The following is a 25651-nucleotide window of genomic DNA, read 5'->3' as shown; positions in this document are numbered from 1 at the left end:
GGTGTTGTCTGGACCTTTAGTCAGACACCAGCTGTTTTGTGCATGTGTTGATCTGACGACAGTTGACCCCCCCAGCACCAGCCATGCTCTATGTACACTGGTGTGGCCGGTACATCCCTTCCCCCTCCACACGCTGTTCATTTTCCTCAAGCGTTTCTAACGCCAGACTTTCCATTTGACACACCCCACTATACGTGTTGTTAGCAGACATGAAACTACTTTATCATTTCAAGAACGTAAGAAATGGACATATGAATTGGACACCTACTGGAATGACTATTTCACACTGCCGAGTCGGTTAAAGTTACTTTAACACAAGACATTACTATATTAAACAGTGGAGAAATGTAGACCTATAGTGAACTAAACAGTGTTGCCACCAGTACAGTGTTGGTGGTGTAAATAAGCACATAAATAAATTTCCACACCTGCCATTTGAAGCCATTTTAATATTTACAGATATAAATCCTGGATATTTAAAACACCACGAGCACTTAGTACTACCCACCACCCCAACAAGAACAACTTTCCTGAAATACAGCAACACCTTTAGCTCTCACCACAAAGATGTCCCTTTCAACATTGGCGACAAAAATTATTCAACGTGTCCTTTTTTGAGACACAAGCATTTTACGTTCTCTCTAAAGCCATGTCATTCAGTTTTAAAAAGAAACAAAAAGGTTTGGTTGTGTGGAAGGTTAATAAATGTGCAATGACTAGTGACTTAATACCTGAATATAGGGCAAAGGAGGTGATAAACCTAGTGATCCAATTGCATGCGTTTTTGTAAAATTACAGAGACTGGGACAGCAATTATGAGAAGTCATTTTAATTTATTATGACATGCTAAAAGGGAATAAATTACACTTTTATAGAATGCCCAGCTGTCAAGTATTTAAAGCTGGTTCTGAGGGACAGTTTGGAGGTTAGGGAAAAAGCCAAGTTACTTGTGTGCATTTCTTGTGGCTAAAGGCTGAGGAAAAAAACAAACACAACTGCTCTTGCCTCACAAGACCCAAAACTATATAGAAAAGAAACCCTCCAACACGTTGCATTAAAAAAAGGAAATGAGCAAAAGATCGCTACTTAACAGCAGCAAAAAAAAAAACTTGTTGCAGAGAGAAAGTCCCAGAGATATTTTACAAGAGGATCTGCTTCACCACAGGAAGAAGCAACAAAAAACCCTTCCACAAAATTATCAATTCAATACAAGGGAAAGACAACTCTATAAAACTGAAAAAGTATAGTTTTTTCTGATTAAAAAAAAAGATATATGCATATAAAATGGTAATGGGAAGGGTGGAGTGAGCACATTTTTCTCAAAACAGAACATGGAGGCTATCATAGCAAGTAATCTCACGAATGTTTACCTTCCTCAAATCAACAAACATAAAAAACCCAGATCATTGACGCATACAATTGTCATCTAAGCATTTAACATACAGGTTTAGTGATGCCTAATTTGTAATGAATATGCTTTTGTGGAGTTTATTCCTTTATTTATTTTTTAGACTTCAGAATACCAAGTACAATATAGTTAATGCAGCGTTCTAAAGAGAAAACTAGTAGTCACTAGAATGTATTTTTTTAATCTTCACATTAGAAGCTCTCTAGCACATCAGCAGGCAGAATTGTATTCATCTTTTTAGAAAAAATCCAATGTTTGCCTTATAATTATTCGGATACATTTAAAACAACTTTGCTTGAGAAAAAAACTGAAGGACGACAATGTCTCGGATGTCTCCAGTCTGGGTTCATGACACTCTCAGTGACGATAGATGAAGGGGTAGCGGGGACAAAACTGCTCTTATGGGCAACCGAAAACTGAAGGAGGACCCCAAACTGCTTTCCTGAAGGAGAAAACTCTGGAAAATATTGGCATGTGCACACATATCCCCAGTGAGTCAACCACATTCTACAGTTCAGTTCAGGAGGGGTAAAAGTCTTAAGGAACAGGACAATAGAAAAGGCTACAGCTTCCAACTCCAAAACCAAGCCTGCTTTCTGTGTGAATATAGTATATACATACCAATATATAGATATATGCAGAGCATGTTATCTATATATACCGATTACATATATAGTATATGGAACAAAAGTTCTTTAACAGGAAAAAGGTTGCCCACAGTGCCTGGCAGGGTCTGGTGAATTTGATCCTAGATGCCGGGATGTGATTGGAAGGCAAATCCTGCTACGACCAACTCTGCTCTGCTTCATTACATTGTCTTAATGCTTAGAAACCTGCAAGAGAGAGAAAAAGATGGGAGAGATAGAGAGGAGAGGGTTAAGAGTTAGCACCACGGAGCTGAATGGGTTTGAGCAACTGTAATCAATGTGGCCAACCAGTCAGAGCATTATTCAATCCTGGAAGAGAGAAAGTGCACAGTCATCAGTCCCTCACTGCAGTAAAGTCCAGACTTGCTGCAGAGAATCGGAGGAAAACATGCGTGTCAAACTCAGGAGGGCTCATAGGATCAACTATCATTACAATGGCCGTGGGATTACAATCACACTACATGAAGTCTAAATTACAGCTAGTATCTAGAAACTGCTTCGCTGTTCTGTGGCTAGAGGGAATTTGAGACTTTTTTATATTGACAATTTTACAAACACTACAGCACACTAACTTCAAATAATCTCAGTAGTTCTCAATGACCAAACCATGACTACAACACCACGCCTCTAAATAGATACTACAGTCCTTTATGCTAGTAGCCAGAAAGTATTGCAGGCATAGCCTCAGTTTGTAGTATAAAGTATTATTCAAATAACAAACAATGTCAAGTCACCAGAATCCCTTTACAACATAAAAAGGATCTCCAGATGTGAGACGTATGTTGCACTCTCAGATTTTGTCCTTTTTTTAAATCAATCGGCTTTTGCCTGGGGCAAGCAGAAAACAAAATCAAACAGGATAAATTGTACAAAGAATCAAATCGAATCCTAAAGAGTAATTTTAACATGGCAGTTGCAACATTTCCAAGAAAGATATTCCTAATCTCAGTTTAAATTGGCCGTGTAACTGTGTTTCCTGCATTCTGACTTATTTACAATGTTAAACGTGTTGTCGATTGCCATGCTTGACATGGTCAACTTTTCATAAAAGGAGTTGGGGCGTAGGACGTAGTATTTCTGTGCTTCATACACCGTGTTTCGGAACGTTTTTTTCAAACAAAAATCAATTTCAAAACAACCTTTCTTAGTCCCTTATTGGACAATTCTCCCGGAAAAGCACGCAACACGCATCAACCAAGGAGAGTGGGAGAAGGAACATGTTTTCACTAGTGTGCAGGAGAGAGAGAGCTACGTTGGCGAAACTCAGCTATGTTTGTCTGTTCACTGCATTTGGGTGATGAATGTTATATAAACGGTGGATATAACGCTGGATTTGGAGATCGTTTTAGACTGATAGATGGAGCGGCGTTCCCAGCCCTAAACGACGCCGGACATGAAACGCACATGGTAAGTGAAGCTGTCGGTGTTCTGTTGGCAATATGTGCACACATGCTTAAGTACCGCCTACTCCACCCCCACACGAGTCGCATGTTTTCAGAAATAATCATACAGCTGTATCTGGCCGCTTTAAGTAAATAAGAAAAGTAAGTAGTTTAAACTCAACCCTTACATGGATAAAGCTTGTGTTTCCTGTTTCAAAAGCCTCAAACAAGTAAGAGCCGTTTATCAGGTTCTGCTCATTTATGTCACTACTTGTGTCATTTTTAGCTAATCCACAATGGAAAGTTGATCCAAAATTTGAGCCGCTACTACTTGTCGACTGTGGTTTCATATAGCTACAGCAGCCTTGACATTTCTGCAGACACAAATGGATCTTGGAGCAGAGTGGCGAGAAAGAGATGAGGATGCGTTGCCTGAAACCGTAGAGGACAAGATCTGCATTTATTGAGCTGAGAAAATATGCTGATTCAGTGCACTCTGAACAAATATCACAACAAAGCAAAGCAAACTCACATTTGCCATGTCTGCGCTTGTGGACTTGTGCTGGTAGCCAAGAAACCAACAACAAATCCCCTGCAAATAAAGTTCCTACAAGCACTCCTCAGCTTTGCCGCTTAAATTCTTGGCTGTGGCTGTACAACGGCTGGACTTAAAGAGAGAGAGAGACTTTCTAAAATATCTTGGATCAATGGATTAATTCAATGTTTGATTGCTGCCTCTATCCAAATGTAACAATCATGTTTTTAAACAGGATGCATTAGGTAGTCTGTGTTTTAGAGGAGGGGTGCAAACAAACTAAAACAGCATGCACAAAGGATTATGCCAACACCACCTCATCAGCAAGTGCTATTCTTAGTCTTGCCGCTTTTAACAGCAGTTGTTCTCTTGGTCTCTGCCTTAATTTGGGATGAACGTAGAGAAAAGCCGGAAGACAGTTTTGTTATCAGTGCATTTATGAATGTTTCAAGATGACGTGCTAAACAACAAATCAAAGCAGTTTACGAAGCTTAGCGAAACGACAAAAATGTCTGCATGGCCCAACAGCAAATATTCAATTATTTTATACAATCCTTTTAAGGGAAGAATATCTAGCTGCAACTGCCACATTAAAAAATCCTAGTCATCTAATGCTGGTATTAATATTGATGCACTCATACAGCCTAAAAATATCTGCCAAGGCTGTGTTTAAAATCTAGCGGCCCAACTTTTCCACATAACCTGACTATACAAATGTGAAATGAAGGAGTACACTTATTCTGTCCCCTTAGAATGACTGACAATGATTAAATTATACAGTTATTGATGTATATAGTTGCAAGAGTATCGAACACCCGTCTGTAATAAAGATTATACTGCTGTAGTCTCCCTTCAAAGCATAAAAGGACCGCGGAAGAGGGGTCTTTTCCACTTAACGGTGTCAAGCCTACTCCACATTAGGTGCACAGCAGATTTAGACTACTCTAAAGCCTACCATCTGACCAAGTCTACTTATCTCTAATGTAGTATGAAACAGACCGCATTTACCTAATAACATCAATTTCAATCATCAACAGTAAGTAAACAGATCGGTCTTAGCAAACAGCATGTATAGGTTTATAAAAAATGACCATCCAAAAGCCCCAACAGAAATCCAGCTGGAGTTTCAACTTTTTATGCAGAGAAAACATCCCAGTCCACAAATCTAGGACAGGCTACTCCTTTTGAAGAAGAGATACAAGTCTAGAATCAAAAACATTACAGTTGAATGATCACATGAACATTTGAACAAAATACACAAAAAACTTTCCAACACAAAACAGAATAGTACAGTAAGAATCATTGAGCAGGTATAGAAATTACTTGGTCTTTGGTTAGAAATCACTCCCACGTATCCATGTACAGTAGAGTTTAAGACAATTACAATTAAGACTACAAGTGTTAGATCCAGGAACAATGATTGGTAGAAATCTGTCAAATAGAGCATCCCGTTTGAAAAAGGGTTGATTAAAGGGATGATTATTTGACATTCACAGAAAGACTATAAAGCCAACCCTTCGTCCCAGAGAAGAATAGACATTTTTGTTCAAAGTTAGTAGTCAAATTCCCCAAGGACGTCTTTGCTTTTGCACAACAAACCAATTGAATTTCCTTTTTTTTACTTTTGAGGGGGTGTGCATCCTTGAACTAACACCGTTTCTTTGTATTTCATGAATTTTTGGGGGAGCGAATGTTCCAAATCCACTTTTTTTTTACCAAAAATGCAAGCAATTGGTGTCTCTGTTTAAGCGCTGAAAACGTCGCTTGGCTGTTTTGCTACTAACCTTTCATGTTACTCTTGGGTTTGTCAGTTTGCTTGCCTGTGGGGGTTTGTGCCGGTTGCCCCTGTCCCCCTGAGGAGGCTGCTTGCTGTGCTGCCTTCTGCTTCAGCATGGTCCAGTCAAATGTGTAGTCATACTGATGGTTTAGAGTTCTGAGGAAGACGGAGCGGTAGTGAGCACATATATGCATTAACACATGGCAGCTACCAAAAATAAACAGTTTGCAACTAAAATGTGTTAAAATGACCTTCCACTGTCCCCCTAATCTGACACGATTTGTGACCTCCGTGTCGCCCATTTGGTAAACAAGTCATAAGCAAGTGCTGCTGGCACTTATTCCCAGTTAAATATGACAATTGGCAAGCACCTGAAGAGAATGCGGAAAAGCTGACGCAAGTACATGTAGTCCGGTGCCTCTTCAAACCGCAACCCACGACAGTAGTTCAGGTACATGGCAAACTCTGCTGGAAAGCCCTGGAGAAATACACAAACAAAAATGTTATGAAAAGACTAAATGAGAAAGATCTATGCAAAAACCTCAGAAACATCAAGTTAGATTGACCTGCTCCTTTCCTTGGGAATAGAGGATATTAAGAAATATTTTTTTCCTATTATTATTCTTATAAATGTATAAAGGATAAGTTCATAGTGTCCAGTGTTGACAGGCAAATACACAGTCATGCTGTCTAGAACAAGAATTGAAAGTAATGCACTTTAGATCAGATGTGTTTAAGCATCTTGAATTGGAGATTATCCAAACCATAAAAAACAATTTGTTGACAAATTAACAAATATGCATAAGTAATATCTGAAAATGGTAAGATGTGCCAGTCCAGCAATATGTCAAAACGTCTGAAGCATGTCTGCAGTAAAGCACAAGGTTGTTGATTTTCACAGTGTTTGAGAGAATGCACAGTTTCACAAACCTTACACAACACCTCGACAGGGGTCGACATCTTTTTCTCACTAATCTTCTCATACTTCTGTTTCTTTGTCGCAGCCTGAGGGGGAAAAAATAAATATTGCACAAAATAGTCAGGTACTGACATGGTGGGTCCACAGTCTGCAAACTAGTGTTGTAAAGGTACCAAGATTTCAGTAGTCTGTACCAATACCAGTAAAATTCCACGGTTCTCTGTACCAATTTCAGTACCAAAGCAAAACACCAGAACATGCTAATTGAAACAAAATTTTATTAATAAAGCTCATTGTTAATATAAATGTATAAAAAGCAATGCCATTTTGTATACATGAAGTATACAAGTTAATTGTTGCCGAAACTGTTGGGTGCTCACTGGGGTGTCTAATGCTGATGAACATCCTCCTCAGTTTGCTGCTGTAAACGACAAATAGAATAAAGTTCAGTAAGGCAATTTACTGAATATACACGCATATTAGAACAAACTTCAGTTTTTATACTGCATTTACACAAGATTACTTACATGAAGGTAACTGTATATATGAAAATAAATGCAACATAAACTTTTGTTTAAATTTGGTTTTAAAACCTAACAGTATATTTTTTCTGACTTCGTGGTATTAACAATATACACATTGCAAGTCATACATCTATTGTTTTCTAGGACAGAGATTTCAATTATTTTAAATAAGTACAGTAAACCCCATCATGTCCTCCCGTTAGTTTACCTCATTATAGTTATAAAAGCTTTAAATGGTTATTAAGGACACAACTGGATTAGCATTGGCGCTAACAAATTAACACTCAAACAGGGACGTTGATTTTAATGTAACTTAAGCAAACATTTGATACAACATTCAAAATGCAACCGCTAACAGAATTTGTAAACTTACCGCTTACACTCGTTCAAAAAAATCCGGATGTTTCCTCCTTTCACCACAAAACTCTGTTCGTTTTCTTCGTGATATGCCTTAAATCTGAAGAATTTCTGTGGGCAGCTGTACGCAGCACTGCACATCTCTTGTGGATCGGAGCCATGCATATCCACTCATCACATCTTATTGTGTCAATAAAAAGTTTCCGACTGACATGTCAGACATAAGTACCCGGTTGACCTGGTACGTTGGATGCACCGGGTATTATTAAAATTAGGTACCTCCAACTTTTAAATTTATAGGTAACAACTTGGACCCGAAGTACCGGGACCTTTGACAACACTAGTGCAATCCCACAGTATTAAGGGCCATAAATAAACCAGCCGGAAGATTTACAGCACTTTTTCAGGCATCATCTGCTGGCCTGTTTCATGTTGCCTTTATTTTTCTTTCCCCAGGCACGGGGGGAATTATGTAATAGATTTGAGAAGAGAAACACTGATTGCTTACCTTCAGTCCTTGCCATGGCAAGCTGGTTCTGTTGAAGTACATCAGCACATATCCTAGCGACTCCATGTCATCTCGACGACTATAAATAAAAACAATAGACAAGCAAATCTGAGGGCAGGTCTTTTAAAAGCGTTAAAGATAATGTCCAAAATAGATTCAGTAGTGTGCAGAATCCAAGCAGGGTGATTGAGTAAACCAACCCTAAATTAACTTGCTGACCACTGGCATGCCAATTGCCTTTAGAAAACGGAGAAATTATGCCTATTAATCCTGATGCTTATTATATGATTTCGACATCAAGATGTCATGATACTAAAGTTAGGTTCCTTCTAAATAAAAATTAATAATTTCAGCACAGCAAAGTCTTGTATTGGCAAAGGACAAAACTATACAACCCAATGATCCAAATACAATGGAAACATAAGCTGATGAAAGGCCATATAACAGACGCTGGTTACAAATTATTACCTCTGCTCGATGCCCAAGTGCGCGTTGATGCTGGCATATCGAGCTGTGCCTGTTAGATTTTTGTCTTCTCTGTATGGTATGTGCTGTCGTGTCCGGTTGTCTCTGTATTTCTTGGCCAGACCAAAGTCAATGAGGAACAACTATACAAACAAAGTGAAAAGAGAAACACAAACATTGGCAATTCATTTTAAGAACTGACTAGAAACAAGACAGACAACATCAACCCCCCCAATCTGCCCCATGTACTCTAGCCTCTCTGTTGGACCTCAGAATTGAGAAATATACCAGGTGACTCATCAAGAAAGTTATGAGAGGCAACATCAGAAATAAGGCTTACTGAAAAATTACCTTTATCCAACCAGTGGAGAAGTGCATTCTCAGGCAGTCATTGAAATATTTTTAATTTGTGACATGCCCCACATACTTACATGCTACAGTCCCAGAATGTGCCTTGCCCTGAGCTTTTACTGAGGCAGTAATCATATTGTAAATCATCTACTCAGCCATGCCACTTTTAGCTTGACTCAACAAAGGGATTTATAACATATTCCCTCCCATCAAGGAAATTATTCACACGGACCATGAGATTTCATTTAGATGGTTCTTTTGGAGTTCAAGGCAGGGAAAACGTTTTCAATCAATGCTGACAAGAAATCCATAGATCTGGTTACGAACCACTTCGCTATTAGCCCCTTCCTGTTTAACATACAGTGTTAAAAAGATGACACCTAAGAGAGCACCCAAAATTAAAACTTAAGTCTTGAAATGTATTAATAAATTGTACACAATATGCCTAGGACACCATTAAAAAGTTTCGTAAATACAACAATTTAAAGTGTAGGTGCCAGTGTTTCATGTATTCGGACTTTACAATGTTAAACGTGCTAACTTCTCATGCTTCACATGGTCAACTTGGACGTGTGACATAGTATTTCTTAGCTCTACACTCCCCCAGCATTCGTATAGTTTACGGAAAGTTCTCAAACATGAAATTCCCTTACGCAACAACTTTTCTTAGTCTTAATTCTCCCAGAAAAACATACCCACAGGTCAACCCGCGAGAGTAAGATGAAAGAGCCCGCCCACACGTCAACCAGGGAGAGCGGGAGAAAGAGCGAGCACTGCGTTCGCGAAGTTCAGCTGTGTTTGTTTGTATACTGCATTTCAGTGAGAGAAGTTATACAAACGGAGGATATTATGCTGGATTTGGAGATCGTTTGAAATTGATCGATCGAGCGGTCCCATCACTAAAAGATGCCGGACATGAACCGCATGCGGTATGTGTAACTTGTCTGTTTTGTTGGCAAACGACGCATGCTTGCATTATTGAAACAACAGGAACTTTTAGCAAATCAACAGTTATGCAGGGATAATGCGATGAAGTATTGTGTGCTTGTGCTGTAGTCACGCACCCCCCGGCAGGCGTTGTCTATTTTTGGAAATAATCACAGCTGTATCGGTCCTTCGTAAATCTGATAAAACTAAAGACTCTTCTAAGATACGATGTATGCAGTACTAGTTTATAGGTACTCAAGATTAATATGAGCTTGGAAGAAACTGCCTGTGTTATGTCCGCTTTAAACAGACTTGAAATTATTCAATCTGAAACATAAGGTATGCGTTTTTGGCCATCAAAGCCCATAGCAACATGACATGTTATCATTTTAACTGCATGTCAATATTCGAACTGGTACAAACAACCGATAACATACTGATTTTACTAGTTAATACCCCCCACGTATTTGTCGAAATTAAACAAACATTGAGATTCCTTCACACCTGAGTGTCAGAAAAATACAGGTCATTAGTAAACAAGCACATCTCAATACAACACGTTCAATATTCTAGCAAGAGCTCATAGATCAAGTGTTTAAAATATATATCCCATCGAAGCCACAGCACAACGTACATGTGGCTCTGTTGTGCAATTGGCTGCATGTTGGGAATATTGTTAACTGAAATATCTCCACAATTTAAGAGAATTCACGTTAACCATAAATTTGGCAATAAACATGAAAATCATCATGTACCCTTTTAAAACACATGAGGACTGAGAACTATTTTAGAACTAGGAGTACAAATTTAACATTCACTCGCAAAGTGCCATGACCTTTGTCCCCCTGTACAAAGATGCCTGTAATTTGGATTAGAAATTAATCTATTTCTGTTTAGCATGTGTGTCTGGTTTGATGCCAACAAACGTTAATGGTTATTGTTCAAAATAATAAAAAAACAAAAAATGGAAAAACAAAACGCAAGAAAAAATAATTTTGGGGGATTATTAGGAGGTGGTTGTGGGTTCAGACCTGGTTTAATCCTGAGAAAGATGGGTCCTGAGAAGAACTAACAGCCAAGCTTCTTTTCCTCTTCCCCACTGGAGATTCTAAACACTGAACAGACAATAGAGGGTGCAGTGCATCAAACAGTATTGCTGACAACCGCACAAGGCCAGCGCAGACAGGCAACACCAAGGCTCAGAAAAAGAACGTGAGGAAGAGCAGAAGTAGGGGAAGAGACAGCCTATGGCAATCCTTCATCCACCAGCAAGCATCCTAGCTAAAAGTCAAAGAAGGCTCTGCTAATGGCAGAGATCTTCCCATAAGCCTACGCTCGGATACTAGTCAACAGTTTTTTTAGACCAAATGCAGGGCCTGCCTGCTTCATTGATTTTTTGGCAAGCTATACATGGCACCTCTGACCCAAGGGTTAATCTTGTATATACCAATTTTACCCAAGCCTGATTCTCTTTTTTGACTTCGCAATGGCTTCTTCAATAAATAGTCCACAGCATTTAACACTAGCTGTGCCATTCAGTGATTAACCAATTGTCTAACCAAAGAGTAACGGAGACAAATGGCACAACTAGGGTTAAGACAGGGCAAACCATTCTTCGCAATAGGCACCTGTTTGAAAAATTTGACATGAGAAACTTTAAGAACAAAAGCCACCAACCAAAACCCAGCCCCACCCCTTTAAATGTCATGTGATTCTATGAAGAGAGAAAGATTAAAAATAGCATCGGACCACAGTAAGGAAGAGGCTAGAATACTCTGGCATGTGTAGAGGCCAAATCAGGTAAGGATGAAGCTCTGAAGAACTAAAAAAGCATGAAGTTTAAGAGGTGCATGACTTAACCAGCATGTTACTGCAAATCAGTTTTAGTTTAGATACAAAAGACAAGATGGGACAGCTTCTATGAAAGGGACATTAGAGATTCAATAGAGCAGCTCAGGATAAAGTAACAAAACAAGCTATTAGTTTACAATGGTGCAGAGCACAGTTATACACAATGCGGCAGAACAACTGTTTGGCGAGTGCAGGATTAAGTCAAGTATGTGGTGGGAATTATTTTTATCTTATAACTTAGATCTTATGTGCAGGAATACTGATGAGCATGTTTTGCTTTTGAATCTGGATTTGCTTAAGAGGTACTGCTAAAAAAATCACTGCATTTACAAATCACACTCAAATGCTACCATTTTTAAACACATGGACCGATTTTCATGTCACCTGTTGGCCTTCATTATTCTTGGTCAAGACAGGACCACATGCTTTAGTCTTTCCCAAGCTATGGGTGTTCTTCATGAAAGTGTACTGGGAGTTGGATTAAGAGTGGTTATGATCGTATGAGAAATGTTAGAAGGTAAGCAAAAAGCAGTGAATAATGTGAGTGGAGAGGCCTTTTGACTCCACAACGAAACTGTTGGGACAAATGGGATCAATGCAAAGCAATAGCTAAATCTTCTCACAGTTCAACTGCATTTCTAATCTAAGATTTTCCAGAGTGGATGTCAAAACCTACATATCCAAAAGCTGAGCTTGTGCATCCAAAGTTTTAGTAAAAAAAAAGTGAATTTCACATGTATGTGTAAAAAAAAAGCTTAAGGCTGGCATTCACACAGACACACAATGGTAAACATTTATTCCAGAAAGCACCGCCAAAAATGGTAGCACAGGCTTCAACCGAATGTTTAGTTTTCTTTTGCAAAACTGTTAGACGAGATAACCAGAGCTTGTACTGGGAGGTCATTGTTATTTGCACATCATGCTTTAACTTTGCCAAATGTTGCCTGTCTGCAAGGGCTCAGAATTACGAATTATCTGAAACAAAATAAAAATCAGGCAACTTCTATACATTTGAATAGAGATAAAACAGTGCAAAGCACTTCAAATGCTTCTCGGTCGGAGGGAGAAAGAAATTAAAATAAAAACAAACAACCACAGGTCACATATCATGCACAAGTTCCATTTGTGAGACGTGAAAGGCATACTAATCCATGTCCACAGATGTACACAACCAAACCATCAGATGATTGCAAAACGACCAATATGTTAAGCTGTAAACACTGGGTCTAATGAAAGCTAGTACAGGGTTTCTGCAGGTTTCACAAAGTCAAATTTAAGACTTTTTAAGACCTTTTTCAGAATGAAATTGAAGCCCTGTATCACAACATAAAACCGCCCACACCCAACATTCCCAGATCGATTGCTTTCTTGCATACAAAGCAGTAGTTGTTAGCAACTGGCTTAAACAAAGCCATAAACTCCGTTATTTCAAGCCATGACCACAAAACGTAGTTCAGATCATATCACAGACTTTGTGTGACGATTCAGATTATCTTTTTGGATCAGCAAAAAATTCAGGATAAAACGAACTTTGATTTTCATTTACCTTTCAAAGCCCTTTTACATTCAACCCTAGTAAATGAATAAATAGTGTTTACATCATATGCTTCTGAGAATGTGTGTGGGGAGAATACCATTAAGATTTACAAAACATGTTTCGAAAATATACTTGCAGAAACTTGCCATTCATAACTACTTAAAAGTTTAACTCTTACCACACTCATATTAAATATGGGCAGTTTTCAGAAGTGAATGTGAAGTGAACGTTGCACAGATTGCAGCAGATTAAGTCCTGATACAGAGAAACTTCTAAAACTTCCACTCTAATTTATGTTTTTTTAAAGAGACAGACAATTGTTTAACTAATGGGTTTGGCCCTAATGTGCAGTGAGAGTAAACATCTGTATATGACCGATGAAAGCTTTACGGTTTCAGTAGCTTCAACTTTTTGTTCACAGTAACGTACACACACATACTTACAGCTGCGGATCTTTCTTTTCAAATGCGTTACAGTATTATGATCGATCAGCTCATCAAAACTAGCACAATTAAGTTTTTGTGTGCTCGGTCATAGCATTATTATGGATCGCTTATATGCAGACATGATCAAATTGCGTGTCAACCCCACCAAATATGTGGAAATGCGTTTTTATACCGAACTCACAGTACGCCTTTAAACGTCTTTCATCATTTGTTTGAATTTCCTCATTAACCCGCAGGTCACATGCATTCCGAACCTCGAGTCCCATACGAATCACGGATCAACAGTGATCCGTTTAACCACTGCTAAATAAAATCTGTTTTATGTCTGTGGTACAATGTGAAAGAAACTCACGCCAATAAAATGAAGCTGAAATCTACGTTGCATGTGGTCTCATTTGTAGTCGTTATGCACCTAACGCTCATTGAAATGTACCTGTTTGTAAAAAAAGAACTACTACAACACCATAGAATCTAATGGAAGCATTTCAATGAGCATTAGAGGTAGCGTTACATGGCCGTAGGAAAATTAAGACCCGTTTAAAATTATTTAAGAACTAGAACACAATACTTCATTGAATTAAAAACTTTTTAAGGACTAAAATTGAGATTTTGAAATTTAAGAATTGTTTTTACTTTTTGGGACCCCACGGAAACCCTGTAGTAGTTTAAATACCAGGTCCTTAGATTTACCACAAAATATTCTTTGTACAACCCAACCATCTTAAATAAGCAAAGCAACATCCAACGTAACAGGCTCTGAAGACAGTGTTTATCCATGAGAAAAGGGCATTTAATGAATAAAAGAGGGTGGTTTTAGCCATAAGTCATGACATCTCTCCTACCTCGAGGGAACCGGAAATCAAATAGATCTGCAGATTAACTAACTCCATTTAGTGATTTACAGCCGAACGGCCTTGTCACTTGTCACAGGATAAAGGATAACTTTGATTGTCATTCATTAAAAAAAGGAAATGGTAAGAAGTTTACCTTATTACAATGACGGCCAATACCCATTAAAAAGTTGTCTGGCTTGATATCTCTGTGGATGAAGTTTTTTGTATGCACATACTCGATTCTGCTAATCATCTGTGAAAGCAAAGTAATGATTCAAAGTTCAGGCCACAACACACTTCAATAATAAGGTTAATAGAATACAACTAATCAAAACCCTCCTATTAATTTTTAAAGGAATCCTTATTTTTAAAAAAACGAAGGCGCAATCTTACCTGATCTGCAAGCATTAGAACAGTTTTCATTGTGAATCTGCGAGAACAGAAGTTAAAGAGATCTTCCAGGCTTGGCCCAAGTAGGTCCATCACTAGGACATTATAGTCCTTTTCTTGGCCATACCACCTGAAAAACAGCATTACACTTCGATCAGCACCAAAGATTGCATGTCGATTACAAAAACCTTTTTTGTATAATAAACTGAGCTGTGACTTCCTAAAAAAAGCTATCGAGTCTACATTCAATAACTTCACTGGTGCATGACATGTTTACATTATGAGATTAAGTTTGATCAGTTTAAACTGCCGTAAATTGAATTTAGCTGAAAAAATGCAAAAACATCAATCTTTTAGATTAAGGAAGTGAGTTAAGTGGAACACCCTACAGACAACGACATCCAATATATCCAGCCTGGTGACATATCTGTGTAGAATCCATACGCTTAGTTTTCGCTGAGGAAGGTTGTGACTCTTTGTTCGTTACACTGCCCCATTTAAGTACGCTATCATTTTGTAATTACTGCACACCTAATATTTGAACTTCAAAAAGTATTAAAACACCACCAATATGCAGCATTAAATTCTTGCATCAAACCACTTGCAAGGCTATTCCATCATAATCAAAAAAGTTATATTAACCAAAACATAAGTACAGTTTATAAATAAGGAGCCGCGTAGCTTTTATAAACTTTAGGCCACCGGATTTACATACACACAACCAAGCAGGTGGAGGTTCAAAAGATCCCCACATTTAGCTAACACATTGCTACAGCAGTCGCCAAGCAACCACCGTGCAAGAGACTCCCAAACAAAGAGGTATTGTGGAGAAAAGGTGCAGCAGTAGACGAGTGTGTTCAGACATCTGTGCCTGCAAACCAACAACAATAAGAAGTGTACATTGAACTGCAAACACACTCCCAAACTCCAACCATATATCAGCAGTAATAGCCACTTATAAGAACTGGTGATAACATTATTTCCCAGTTATAACTGTCAAGCTTGATTTTCAGATGGAATTAGCAGACAATGTAATGCCAATGACAACGGTTTAATTCTTTAGAATTAATCAAAGCTTTTTCGAGTTTGTTTCTGAAATGTATTTGATCGCATTGATCAAAAACAAACCACAGAAAAGAATCGAACATTCGAAACGTCATTAGTATTCACTAATAATCAATGTCTCACTAGTTTAAACCAACTTTTTTAGCTTAACACTGCAACTTAGATTCCTCAACTAACACCCGACATTCCTAAAATGGTTACAGAACTCAATGGCAGCAGTAATCTCTTGTTTACGGAAACTACAGGCCTCGCTGTGGGATGCTCATTTCCTCTTATCAAAGCAAAAACTGAAGGAAAGGCTAAACAAAACAGCAGTGAAGCTACAATACGGCTGAAGATTTTCCCTACGCTGCAACTTCCAACACATACAATGCATTTTTATAAAATGAAGCATGGAAACGCTTTCCAATGATTGAGATTACATAAAAGACCTTGAAAAGCACAGAAAGCTCTTTTCTTTCATTAGCTAAAGCAATGAGTGGTTTAGGGAGCGAGATCGTCCATGTGTGTGGATCAGCTGCCAAGGTCGTGAATCATTATATCGTGTGCACAGGTTCGGGCACTGGCTCACTTCACATGGGGACACTGTTCAGTTATTTTCATGTGACGTTGACTGCTTAAGCGCGTTGATACTTCACAGCTGGTTTTAATTAAACTAGGAAGCAACGATCGATTTTTGCGTTGCATTGTGGCCAATTTAAGGGAACAAATGGTTTTGTGCACTGAAAGGATTTTGATATTGAGACACACTTAAAATGGCTGACACCCTGATGAGTGCCCTGACTACTGAACAAGGGAGCTGTTTGAAAGACAGCTGTTGTGTGGCAGGTAATCCAAGCTGTAGTACACCTTGTTACTGAAACAAGACTTTGCACATTCTTTCTGATGGGAACTTTAATTTAGTATAACGACAATTCAATGTGACGTTCATTCAAAGGATTTCAGACTTGCACGCTGTCATTAGACCTTAAAGTGATACTTCACCCAAAAAAAATGATTCTGTCATCATTTATTCAGCCTTATGTCATTTCATGCCTTCAATTACTTTGTTCAGATTAACACAGAGAAAGATATTTGGAAGAATGTTAGCAATTTTCAATTCTCTGACATCATTGACTGCCATTGTAGGAAAAATATAATTGTAGACAAAGGTGCACTGAACTGTTCGTTAACCTAAATTCTTTAAAATACCTCACTCTATGTTCAACAGAGCAAAAAAATAAAACAGTATTATTTTCATACTATGGTAGTGGATGACGTCACAAAAATGTATATTGCCTACAATTCTTACAAATATCTTTGTTTAGCAGAACAAAGAAATTAAAACCGGTTTGAAACAACCTGAGGTTAAGTAAATGTTTTCATTTTTGGGTGAACCGTCCCTTTAAGGTGGTTAATAAGCCTGCTGCCTGCTTAAGTTAAAGTCACAACTTTATATAACAACGTTATATTATAACACTCTATAATGTGTTGTTAGATTATTTAACAACAACCACACCGGGTTAACTAACTATGTAGAATGGTTCAGATCTATTATTTGCCAAACTGCTGTCAGCATGAAATGGCATAGAATAAAAACAACCAAAAGCATTCTGCAATGGGAGTAGATTAAACCACGGTAAATACAAAATATATAAAACAACATTAATCTCTCAGGTTTTCCAAGATTTATTCAATGTCAATTGATAGGCACAAAACATCTTGGACAACAGATACTAACTGCAATGGAATAACGTTTAAGCACAAAGCCAATAATTACAAATGTACTTAACATTGTCCAAACTACAAGATTTTACACAAAACAAAACAAACTTAAAAATGAAAGCTGTTATTAAATTTAAGCATGTTAAACGATAACTTCTCACCGCAACCACCAATTAACTTTAACCCGAGAAAGACTTTTGCAATCGTTTATAAAACACGTGACGCCTAAGGTGTGTCATGTACCTTCAATGACAATCCCAACCTTAACAAATAAGACAAACCCTACAGTTTAATCCTGACCTGTTTTAATCCAACAAGAAACACTGCGTTTTAAAACGACTAGTGGCAGCATCTCACTAAATGAGTCATAACCGAGAATAAAAATATACATGGCATTACACACAGGAATCTTAAAAGACGTTTTTCTTATGTATAACAGATCTCATTTGGCTCAGTCACCTTGAGAACACAGAAGCGGTCTCACTAGGCCCTGAAACTTGTTTCCTCTCATCCGCCATTTTCTGATCGAGAGGGAGGACATGTTGAACAAACACAACAAAAGAGCAGCGGCCATTTCCCACTCACGTCTAACTCATTACTCACTAGCACACAAACACGCAATTTATGACCAAATCCAAATGCCTCTCACTAAACAGTATTAGATTTTTATAAGAAAAGTTAATGGATTCAAATATATTTTACTATCTCTCTTCGATAAAGAAGCGCTAGCGAAAATGATAAGGCTAGTTAGCTTCTCGGCTATTTCACTGTATACATTACACTTGATCGATGTACAGATGTTTAAACTGGTTGTGGGGTCCAATAATCCGAAGACCTAACGAGAATTGTACGTTTATGGCTGCGTACTTTGTCCCCGACCCGTTGCATTAGATCTTCTCATCCAACCCAGCCAGACAAATCTCGTTCAGCTAACACAACACCCCACGACAAAATGTCATGCAATCAAACTTTAATTTAACATCATACTTATTAATCTGTACTGACCTGATGTGTGGGATCCCGACTCCACCCTGGAGAATTTTGTACAACTTGCTTTCATAAAGGAGTTGAGGGTGTCTGGCTTTCTGTGACTCCAATTTCACGGCTACCTCCTGAGAATATTAAAACAACCATTTCGTTATTAATCTGTACCACACAAACGACATTTAAGTCTGGAAACAAACTAATTGTTACAGGTTTACACAAATCCTATATGTAATACATCGATCTCTTACATCAGCAAACAATGAAACTGGCCCCCTTAAGGATTAATGTAGTCATCTCAATATACAAATATTACATAAGATAAACCTTCGAGGAGATGGCGACTATATAGGCTGCAATAATTTGTTTTGTAATCTCCAGAATGTGTTTAACGGGAGCTAAAAAAAATCAACCATACCCAATTCAGCATAAGAATTAAACCTTACCTCTCCATTTGTGATGTTGATTGCCAGATAAATGTCACCAAAGGATCCAGATCCGATTTTTCGAACAAGCTTATATTTCCCACCGACTATAAATTCGGCTTTAGAGCCACTGCTGCTGGCCATGTCCTAAATATCCGAGAAATTATCTGAAAGTGAGCGAAAGGGTGAGGTTTAGGGGGGTTTCTCTCCTGAAGATCGAGTCCCGTAGAAACAATGCTAACGTTAGCTAGCTCAAAAATATATCTTCTTCGCTAGCGGTGTCCTTAGTAGCTCACAGCGACGAAACTGAGATGATAGCGGACATTTGTTTCAATGGGAGAATTGACGTCTTGACATTTAAGTAAAAAAACAAGACTATTTCCCCTGGGGATGTGGCTTTTTTTCTGTTGAGCAGTTCCCCGAATAGCTGACTAGCAGCTTAGCCTTTAAGGACACGGAGTCGATGTCCTCGACGCTCTCGTCAAATCCCCTCGCTCTGAGGGACGATTTTTCTTCTTAACGATGTACTTTCCCCCTTGGTCGAACGAACATCAAGGCGACCGATGTTTAAGCGTTGAAGAAATTTAGTGAGTCGCTGCTTTCTTCTCAAAGCGCAACCCACTCACTTCGCCATCTTGTCCGCCTCAGCGTGAACAGAGTCTGCTGAGCTGAACAGAGAAACGAGACCGCGCTAAAGCGCGCTGCCGCGGGCAGAGGAGGGGTTCATGCGTGATGTCAGCGGGGCTGCGGAAACGCGCACAGTGAAACTCGAGGGCGGGGGGGTGTTTATAGTTGGGTCAGTGCACCACTTTTGTCCTTTTAAATGAAGGGAGCTTCTTTATAAAAAACACTCCTAAATCAACACACAAAAATGATAGCAAATCGGAGATACGTAATCAGAATAATCGAAACCAATAAAGCCTCTGAAGAATTTAGTTAGAGTTTCACAGAATCCCAGTTACATTTACATGACCATGAAAGTAGTTTCTACCGAATTTACGTGTCTCGCGATGGTTTAGTCGGTAACGCGCGTTGATGACATGTGCGCGCCATGGTACATTGATGCCACCTAGTGAAGTGATAGGATTCTGCCTTGGCTAAGCTTTTCCGTATAAATTCATATAATTATAGTTTTTCTTCTGTTTCACTAGTCAAGCTTTATTGATTTATGATGACATAATATCCCGCCGACTCATGACATGGATTACATAAGATTTAAACATGAAATAAAACCACAAAAGAAGACAGAGACAACCCTATATTTTTAGGAGACATCATTAAAACAAAGCAGCCTAATCAAACCAAGCAGATTTCAATTCAAAACAATTATAGGCAATGATGCATCTCCTTTTTCAAAACCCAGATGGTAGTTGCTGTGTTGACAATATGTTTGTAAAATGGGACCTTGAAAAAACATTTTCATAATAAGCCAGGAACATCCTGTTTTGATCATTATCTCTCAGTGTTTCTTGTTTTTTTATTTACTATGTATTGGTTCAACGTGAAGGTTTGAGTTGAAGGTCAGTAAGGTTTTAAGGGTTAACAAGTCGTAATGATTTGGTTGTGAATGTTCATTGTTAACTGTTGCCTCCACAATATGGAAAAACCACAACACAAATGTCATTGTTTGTGGGACCATTATGAATGTCACCAGTCAAGTTCTTTTTTTTAAGTAGGTAGAGGACATAAAGGGGGGAGGAGTGTAATTCCAAAATCTACATGACTACAGAGCTCAGATCACCTGCTGAGTTTCACACTTGAACACGCACGCATACAACGAACAAGACCATGAAATTGGCTATCCTGATCTGCGTTTCTGTTCTCATTTACTCTGGTAAGTATTAAAATTGTCATGAATTATGCTTAACAAATTAAACATACACATGTGAATTATTATAATTCTATTATTCAAATCCATCTTATGTAGCCAAAATTGTGTCATTAGTTAACATCGTTGGACGTTGAAGATGTAGGACCCATAGAGTTTTGTTTAACTTTTTGATGTTGACTTTTAGAGTTATTTGCTTTCCTGAATTTTTAAACATGGGAAGGTAACAGCCAATGCCTTTGTTTTCAGAGCCAGACTATATTTACTAACCCCAGGCTGACCCATTTTGTGATATGTTAGAATAGGTCCTTGTTATAGAGATCCATGGTTTCTCTCATAGGACACTGGGAAAAAAAGTCAAGATACCGCTTTGATATTTGATTTTGTTGTTTAGTTAAAAATGTCCATTTAAAATGGAAAATCTATAAATAAAACCTTATAAAATTTCTGAAACATGAGAACTGATATGAAGAGTCTAAGAGCCTTCAGACCAGTTTTTTTGTGTACAGAAACTTCAAACATCAAACTTGACAAAAGGACTAGATCTTTTCTAAATGTCTGTAAAACATTTCCCCCGAATACCAAAAGCAACATAAAAAATGTATAATTCTTGAAATAATCTTAAAAACTGCTTTGGGACAAAACTTGTTGATAAGAATCATGAATATCAATCTGTTGCATCAGTCTAAAGACATACAAAATAATTTATTTCCTTAAGGTCAACATGCAAACAGACAACTTGTCTAGCAGCATATTTATCTAAACCCTGTTTCGGTTTTTAACAAGAAAAGTATTACTACCTTTCCTGGTTCATTATTCTCATCATGTATTCCATTGTTTTTGTTTGTACAGTGGCAGCGGCAGAGCCCAGAGAGGTGGGTTATGGAAATTGTTGCTGTCAATATTACTATTGCTTATTATAATCAAGAATAATGGCAGTAATGTGTTATGAAGTGTGAGTTGAATTAGAAAATCTCTCTAATATCTTTATAATAGGCCGTCTGTGACCCAGAGAATAATGGACTGTGTACTCGTGAATACAATCCAGTGTGTGGAGAAGACAACATCACATACCCTACTGAGTGCATTCTGTGCATGGAGAACAAGTAAGTCGGCTAAATTTAGCTTTTACGTAAATTGATGGATTAAAATATCTATGCAATGTAAATGTTGTTTTGATAAGATGAAGGCAGGTAGTGTGGGAAAATCCAAGATGGGTCCAGATGTCAGCTTTGAATCATTAACGTATAAACACACCAAGTTTTGCTAAACAGACTGATGATTGTTTTTATTTTAATGGGGGAAACTAATATCTATAACCATTCTGATATTTTTAACACTATTCCCAGCAATGCAAACAGCATTTGTGTTGCTTCTAATGAATGCTTGTTTTTTTGTTTAGGCGACGTAGCCAGAATATCAGAATAATGCAAAAGGGAGAATGTAAGCCTCTCGAACCTGTTCCATCTGACGTGCCTTCCCAGTAAGGATATTAAAGCAATGTGACAGTTTAGCATGATGTTCTGTCATATTTAGCCAGTACATCTCTAAGGTTATACACCAATGGAACTTTATGAATACCTACATGTAATGCCACGAAATAAATCAATCAAGCATATCTGTAATTTTGTAATGTAATTATTGATTAAAATCTACATTTTCAAACCTATTGCATTTATGTTAAGATTTTTTTAGTACATTCCATGCTGTTGTGAACTTGTTTTCCAAACACAGAGGAAGAGGAGCATAATTACTGAATCATTTATTTTCAGAGCCAGTTGTAGCAATGTTTTCTACTATGTTAATATTACACATCATAGCACCAAGCTATGGTAAGCTGTTTACTGTTTCACTTACATATCTAATATAATATATAACATAATACAATATATCATTATTTTCTTTTACATTTTAAAGTTCTAGATATCTACATGATGAGTAGGTATGAGTTTTTGGTCGTTTTCATGGTGAAAGAAAATTTTAAATTGAGTAACCTAAACAAGTCATCATTCAAGGGTATTTTATTAAGAAAAAAAGCATTCTACAACTGTTGCATTTTAACCACAATAGAATCCACAAGGGCCAAGATCTCCCCAAAGTACCCATCCTGCTCCCCTACGTCCTGCTCTGTGAGGACTAGTTCTTTGTACTGATTTTGCAGTTCAGTAAGTGAAGTGGTCAGTGTGGGGTGCTGCTTAAACTGGCTCTGACAATGAGCCATCATAGCAAGCAGAGCGCGAAGAGCTTTCTCTCTCCAGTCATGCTCAGGAGAAGCTAAAAGTTCAGGCACGAGGCGGCACCACCCCTGCTCTTCCAACACGGGCAAGAGGGAGACTTCAGCATATTGTTGTAAACGTTCTTGGTGAGAGGAATCTGGTATAAGGTCCAAGCCCACCTGCGTTATCAGCTCCTACAAGATAAAAGGGACTTTTAAGAATGTAGTTAAAAAACATGATTCACGGCGCAAAATCTTTAAAATTCTAAGTAAGATTAGTAAAGATATAAAGAGTTGTTACAAAAAACAAACACTGACCTTCTCGATGATCATATCATAGAGGATTGTGATGATTCTCAAACGTAGGGCCTCTGCCCCTGGTGTTTGAAATAATTCACTGAGCATCTGCACACCACCAAGCTTCAAGAAATGGCCTTGAGCGAACGGGAAGTGACGCATCAGGGAGGCCACTGCAAATAACACCTGTATCAGAACAAATAGTCAGAATTTAGTCATTGGTTTAATAATCTACGTTTAGGCATAAATATAACAATGCCTATTTAATACCAGCTGTGAAATGCATGGTTTTTATTAGGTTTCTTTACCTTTTTTTTAACCGTCATTGGTCGCTGAGTGGCAAGCAATGTCAGCAGCTTCTGTAATGCACCGCCTTCCACCGCATGAACTTGCACAGATGGGTTACTGTAAAAATGTAGATAGTGAGAAAAATTGGATGGATTACAACAGCGTAAATAGTTGTTTTGACTGCATTAACAGTAGTCACCTTGAAACAGCAGATCCGAGCACAAAGGCAGCACTTTCCTGGAGACGAATGTCTGTACTGTTTAAAGCATGTATAACCAGTTGCATTCCTCCCATCGACACCAGGTTTTGGGCATTATCAACCTGCGAGACAATAAAAGAGAAACGTGTTATCTAAATTCTCAAAGAGAATAATAAAGGATTTAAAAAATGTTGACAATTAAGGCATTACCTGGTGCACGAGGTACTCCAAGTCAAAAAGAGCAGTGATCTTTTCTTCAATTGTGCTGTTAGTGCTATTGAATTGGTTTAAAAGTCTCCTCATAACTTGAATGTCTGTCTCCACCAGCATGTCCAGTGCTTCCATGTCTTTTTTCAACTCTTCGATAGGTTTAAAACGGGCCCTCACCGCATCTTCCTAGAAGCAAACCTTACAATTAAAGATCCTACTAAGCCACAAAATAAGTGGTTAGGAATGTGTTGAAATTATCATACTTGTTTACTGCCTTCAGAATCATCCGTTCCTTCTTTAAGCTTTTTCAGAGCTTCTTTCAACTCTTGAGCAGTGAATGAAGGGTTATTCGTGTTCATTCCTTGCCTGCCACACACAGATAAACGAAAAATAAATGTAGCTCAGTGGTAAGAGCGTGGCGCTAACAATACCCAGGTTGTGGGTTCAATCCCAGGGGATTGCACATACTTAGAAACAAATGTATACTCACTTTGGATAAAAGCGTCTGCCAAATGCATAACTGTAAATGCTTATGTACAGTAAAACAACAATGTATCTGCCACATACACTCAATAATTGATTCAATTCATTTTACTACCACACCTATTTCCATCTCTCCGGTATTTAAGACTCTCCTCTCCCAGCTTGACCTCTTTTTGTCCTGTCTGAAGATTCAGTCTGACATGAGAGCCTGCTGGAACTGCTTGATCTAAAACATTAAGTTCAATAAAGTCAATAACGTTTGGCAGAGATCTGTTCATCATTACAATAAGCAACAGCAGTGATTCACCATACTATTTACTAAAGATAAACACTCCATGGTAAAGTAGCCACCTGGTTTGAGAGTTTGCCACTTGTCTGTGGGTCTAAACACCTCTAGGTCTTCATCATCCGCGTATGACTGTGTCTCTTCAACATCGTTTAGATCATCGGTGCTATCTTTGATGCTTAATGCTGTTGAGGACTGTACAACCATCAAATATAATGTAATTAAAGTTTAACACACAGACACAAAAAAAATACAAAGGTGTACAACATCCTAATAACATTTACATTTAGCAGATAACGAATCTTACCTTCATATTTTGGGCACATACGAGTTGAAGACTGACAAGCCAGAGGGCTATTACCAGCCCAAGTGTGCTACTCCTCTTATTTTGCATTGTACGTATAGTCGCCATTATATCGGACAGAGACAGTGGCAAATAACGTGGTAAACCCTAATTCAAGTTATTTATAAACACGTCCATTATTTAAAAGAGACCATCTGAATATAAAAGTCCATTCTGGAACAAAGAACGTCAATCGGTTAGTGACGAGATTACTCATTCTGCCCCATGATATAAACAATGTTTATTTCATTTAGTTAATACCTACCTGAATTCAAGCATGTGTCATCCATCTACAAGAATCAACCAGGAATACGTACACTTCCGCCGTTCATCTGATACGTGAACCAATCAAATCAGTGCAAGTATGTTTTTGAAGAACGTCATTCCATTTGGACGCGGGGATTGGCTAGAAACTGAAACGCCTTTTAAATGCAGTGGTGCAAGAACTGCTTGAAATTGCATGTCAG

General features: G+C 38.2%; 3 protein-coding genes across 8 annotated transcripts; 1 reads left to right on the top strand and 2 right to left on the bottom strand.

The window, feature by feature from the left end:
- Nucleotides 1–429: 429 nt before the first annotated feature.
- Nucleotides 430–20086, bottom strand: csnk1a1 (casein kinase 1, alpha 1; the record flags this gene model as incomplete). 5 transcript variants are annotated; one of them, XM_079479905.1, is made up of 11 exons in its annotated part: nt 19057–19795; nt 18632–18738; nt 14861–14987; nt 14622–14720; nt 10832–10915; nt 8526–8665; nt 8058–8136; nt 6680–6754; nt 6121–6227; nt 5757–5905; nt 430–2241 (listed from the first exon to the last, which is right to left on the bottom strand). In XM_079479905.1, exons 1-11 carry the CDS (start codon nt 19177–19179, stop codon nt 2234–2236), a joined length of 1098 nt encoding a protein of 365 aa, XP_079336031.1. In that variant the 5' UTR covers nt 19180–19795. The 5 variants fall into 5 exon arrangements, with proteins under 5 accessions (XP_079336031.1, XP_079336033.1, XP_079336035.1 ...); XM_079479907.1 differs by having other exon boundaries at nt 5793–5905; nt 19057–19747; XM_079479909.1 differs by lacking the exon at nt 10832–10915 and having other exon boundaries at nt 5793–5905; nt 19057–20086.
- LOC306907644 (serine protease inhibitor Kazal-type 1) lies at nt 20076–22532 on the top strand. The gene is made up of 5 exons (XM_079479911.1): nt 20076–20555; nt 20712–20869; nt 21716–21738; nt 21860–21969; nt 22266–22532. Exons 2-5 carry the CDS (start codon nt 20824–20826, stop codon nt 22348–22350), a joined length of 264 nt encoding a protein of 87 aa, XP_079336037.1. The 5' UTR covers nt 20076–20555; nt 20712–20823; the 3' UTR covers nt 22351–22532.
- sil1 (SIL1 nucleotide exchange factor) lies at nt 22485–25530 on the bottom strand. 2 transcript variants are annotated; one of them, XM_079479903.1, is made up of 10 exons: nt 25450–25530; nt 25149–25358; nt 24907–25036; nt 24676–24781; nt 24336–24438; nt 24073–24258; nt 23863–23984; nt 23684–23780; nt 23397–23561; nt 22485–23273 (listed from the first exon to the last, which is right to left on the bottom strand). In XM_079479903.1, the coding sequence occupies exons 2-10, from the start codon at nt 25251–25253 to the stop codon at nt 22905–22907; spliced, it is 1383 nt and encodes a 460-aa protein (XP_079336029.1). In that variant the 5' UTR covers nt 25254–25358; nt 25450–25530; the 3' UTR covers nt 22485–22904. The 2 variants fall into 2 exon arrangements, with proteins under 2 accessions (XP_079336029.1, XP_079336030.1); XM_079479904.1 differs by having other exon boundaries at nt 22609–23273; nt 25149–25488.
- Between the last annotated feature and the right edge of the window lie 121 nt (nt 25531–25651).

Source organism: Barbatula barbatula (assembly GCF_947034865.1).
Source record: "Barbatula barbatula genome assembly, chromosome: 18".
Lineage (NCBI taxonomy): Eukaryota > Metazoa > Chordata > Actinopteri > Cypriniformes > Nemacheilidae > Barbatula > Barbatula barbatula.
The sequence above is the reverse complement of the archived record's forward strand: the minus strand, read 5'-3'. Positions and strand labels throughout refer to the sequence as shown.

What these genes read in the sequence shown, in the direction of transcription:
- LOC306907644 (XM_079479911.1), top strand. Translation starts at nt 20,824, where the DNA reads ATGAAATTGGCTATCCTGATCTGCGTTTCTGTTCTCATTTACTCTG. An exon ending in TTCTGTTCTCATTTACTCTG is followed by an intron (nt 20,870 to 21,715) that starts GTAAGTATTAAA and finishes TTGTTTGTACAG; the next exon opens with TGGCAGCGGCAGAGCCCAGA. An exon ending in CAGCGGCAGAGCCCAGAGAG is followed by an intron (nt 21,739 to 21,859) that starts GTGGGTTATGGA and finishes TCTTTATAATAG; the next exon opens with GCCGTCTGTGACCCAGAGAA.
- sil1 (XM_079479903.1), bottom strand. Translation starts at nt 25,253, where the DNA reads ATGGCGACTATACGTACAATGCAAAATAAGAGGAGTAGCACACTTGGG. An exon ending in GTGGCAAACTCTCAAACCAG is followed by an intron (nt 24,782 to 24,906) that starts GTGGCTACTTTA and finishes TTAATGTTTTAG; the next exon opens with ATCAAGCAGTTCCAGCAGGC. An exon ending in ATGATATGATCATCGAGAAG is followed by an intron (nt 23,274 to 23,396) that starts GTCAGTGTTTGT and finishes TTTATCTTGTAG; the next exon opens with GAGCTGATAACGCAGGTGGG.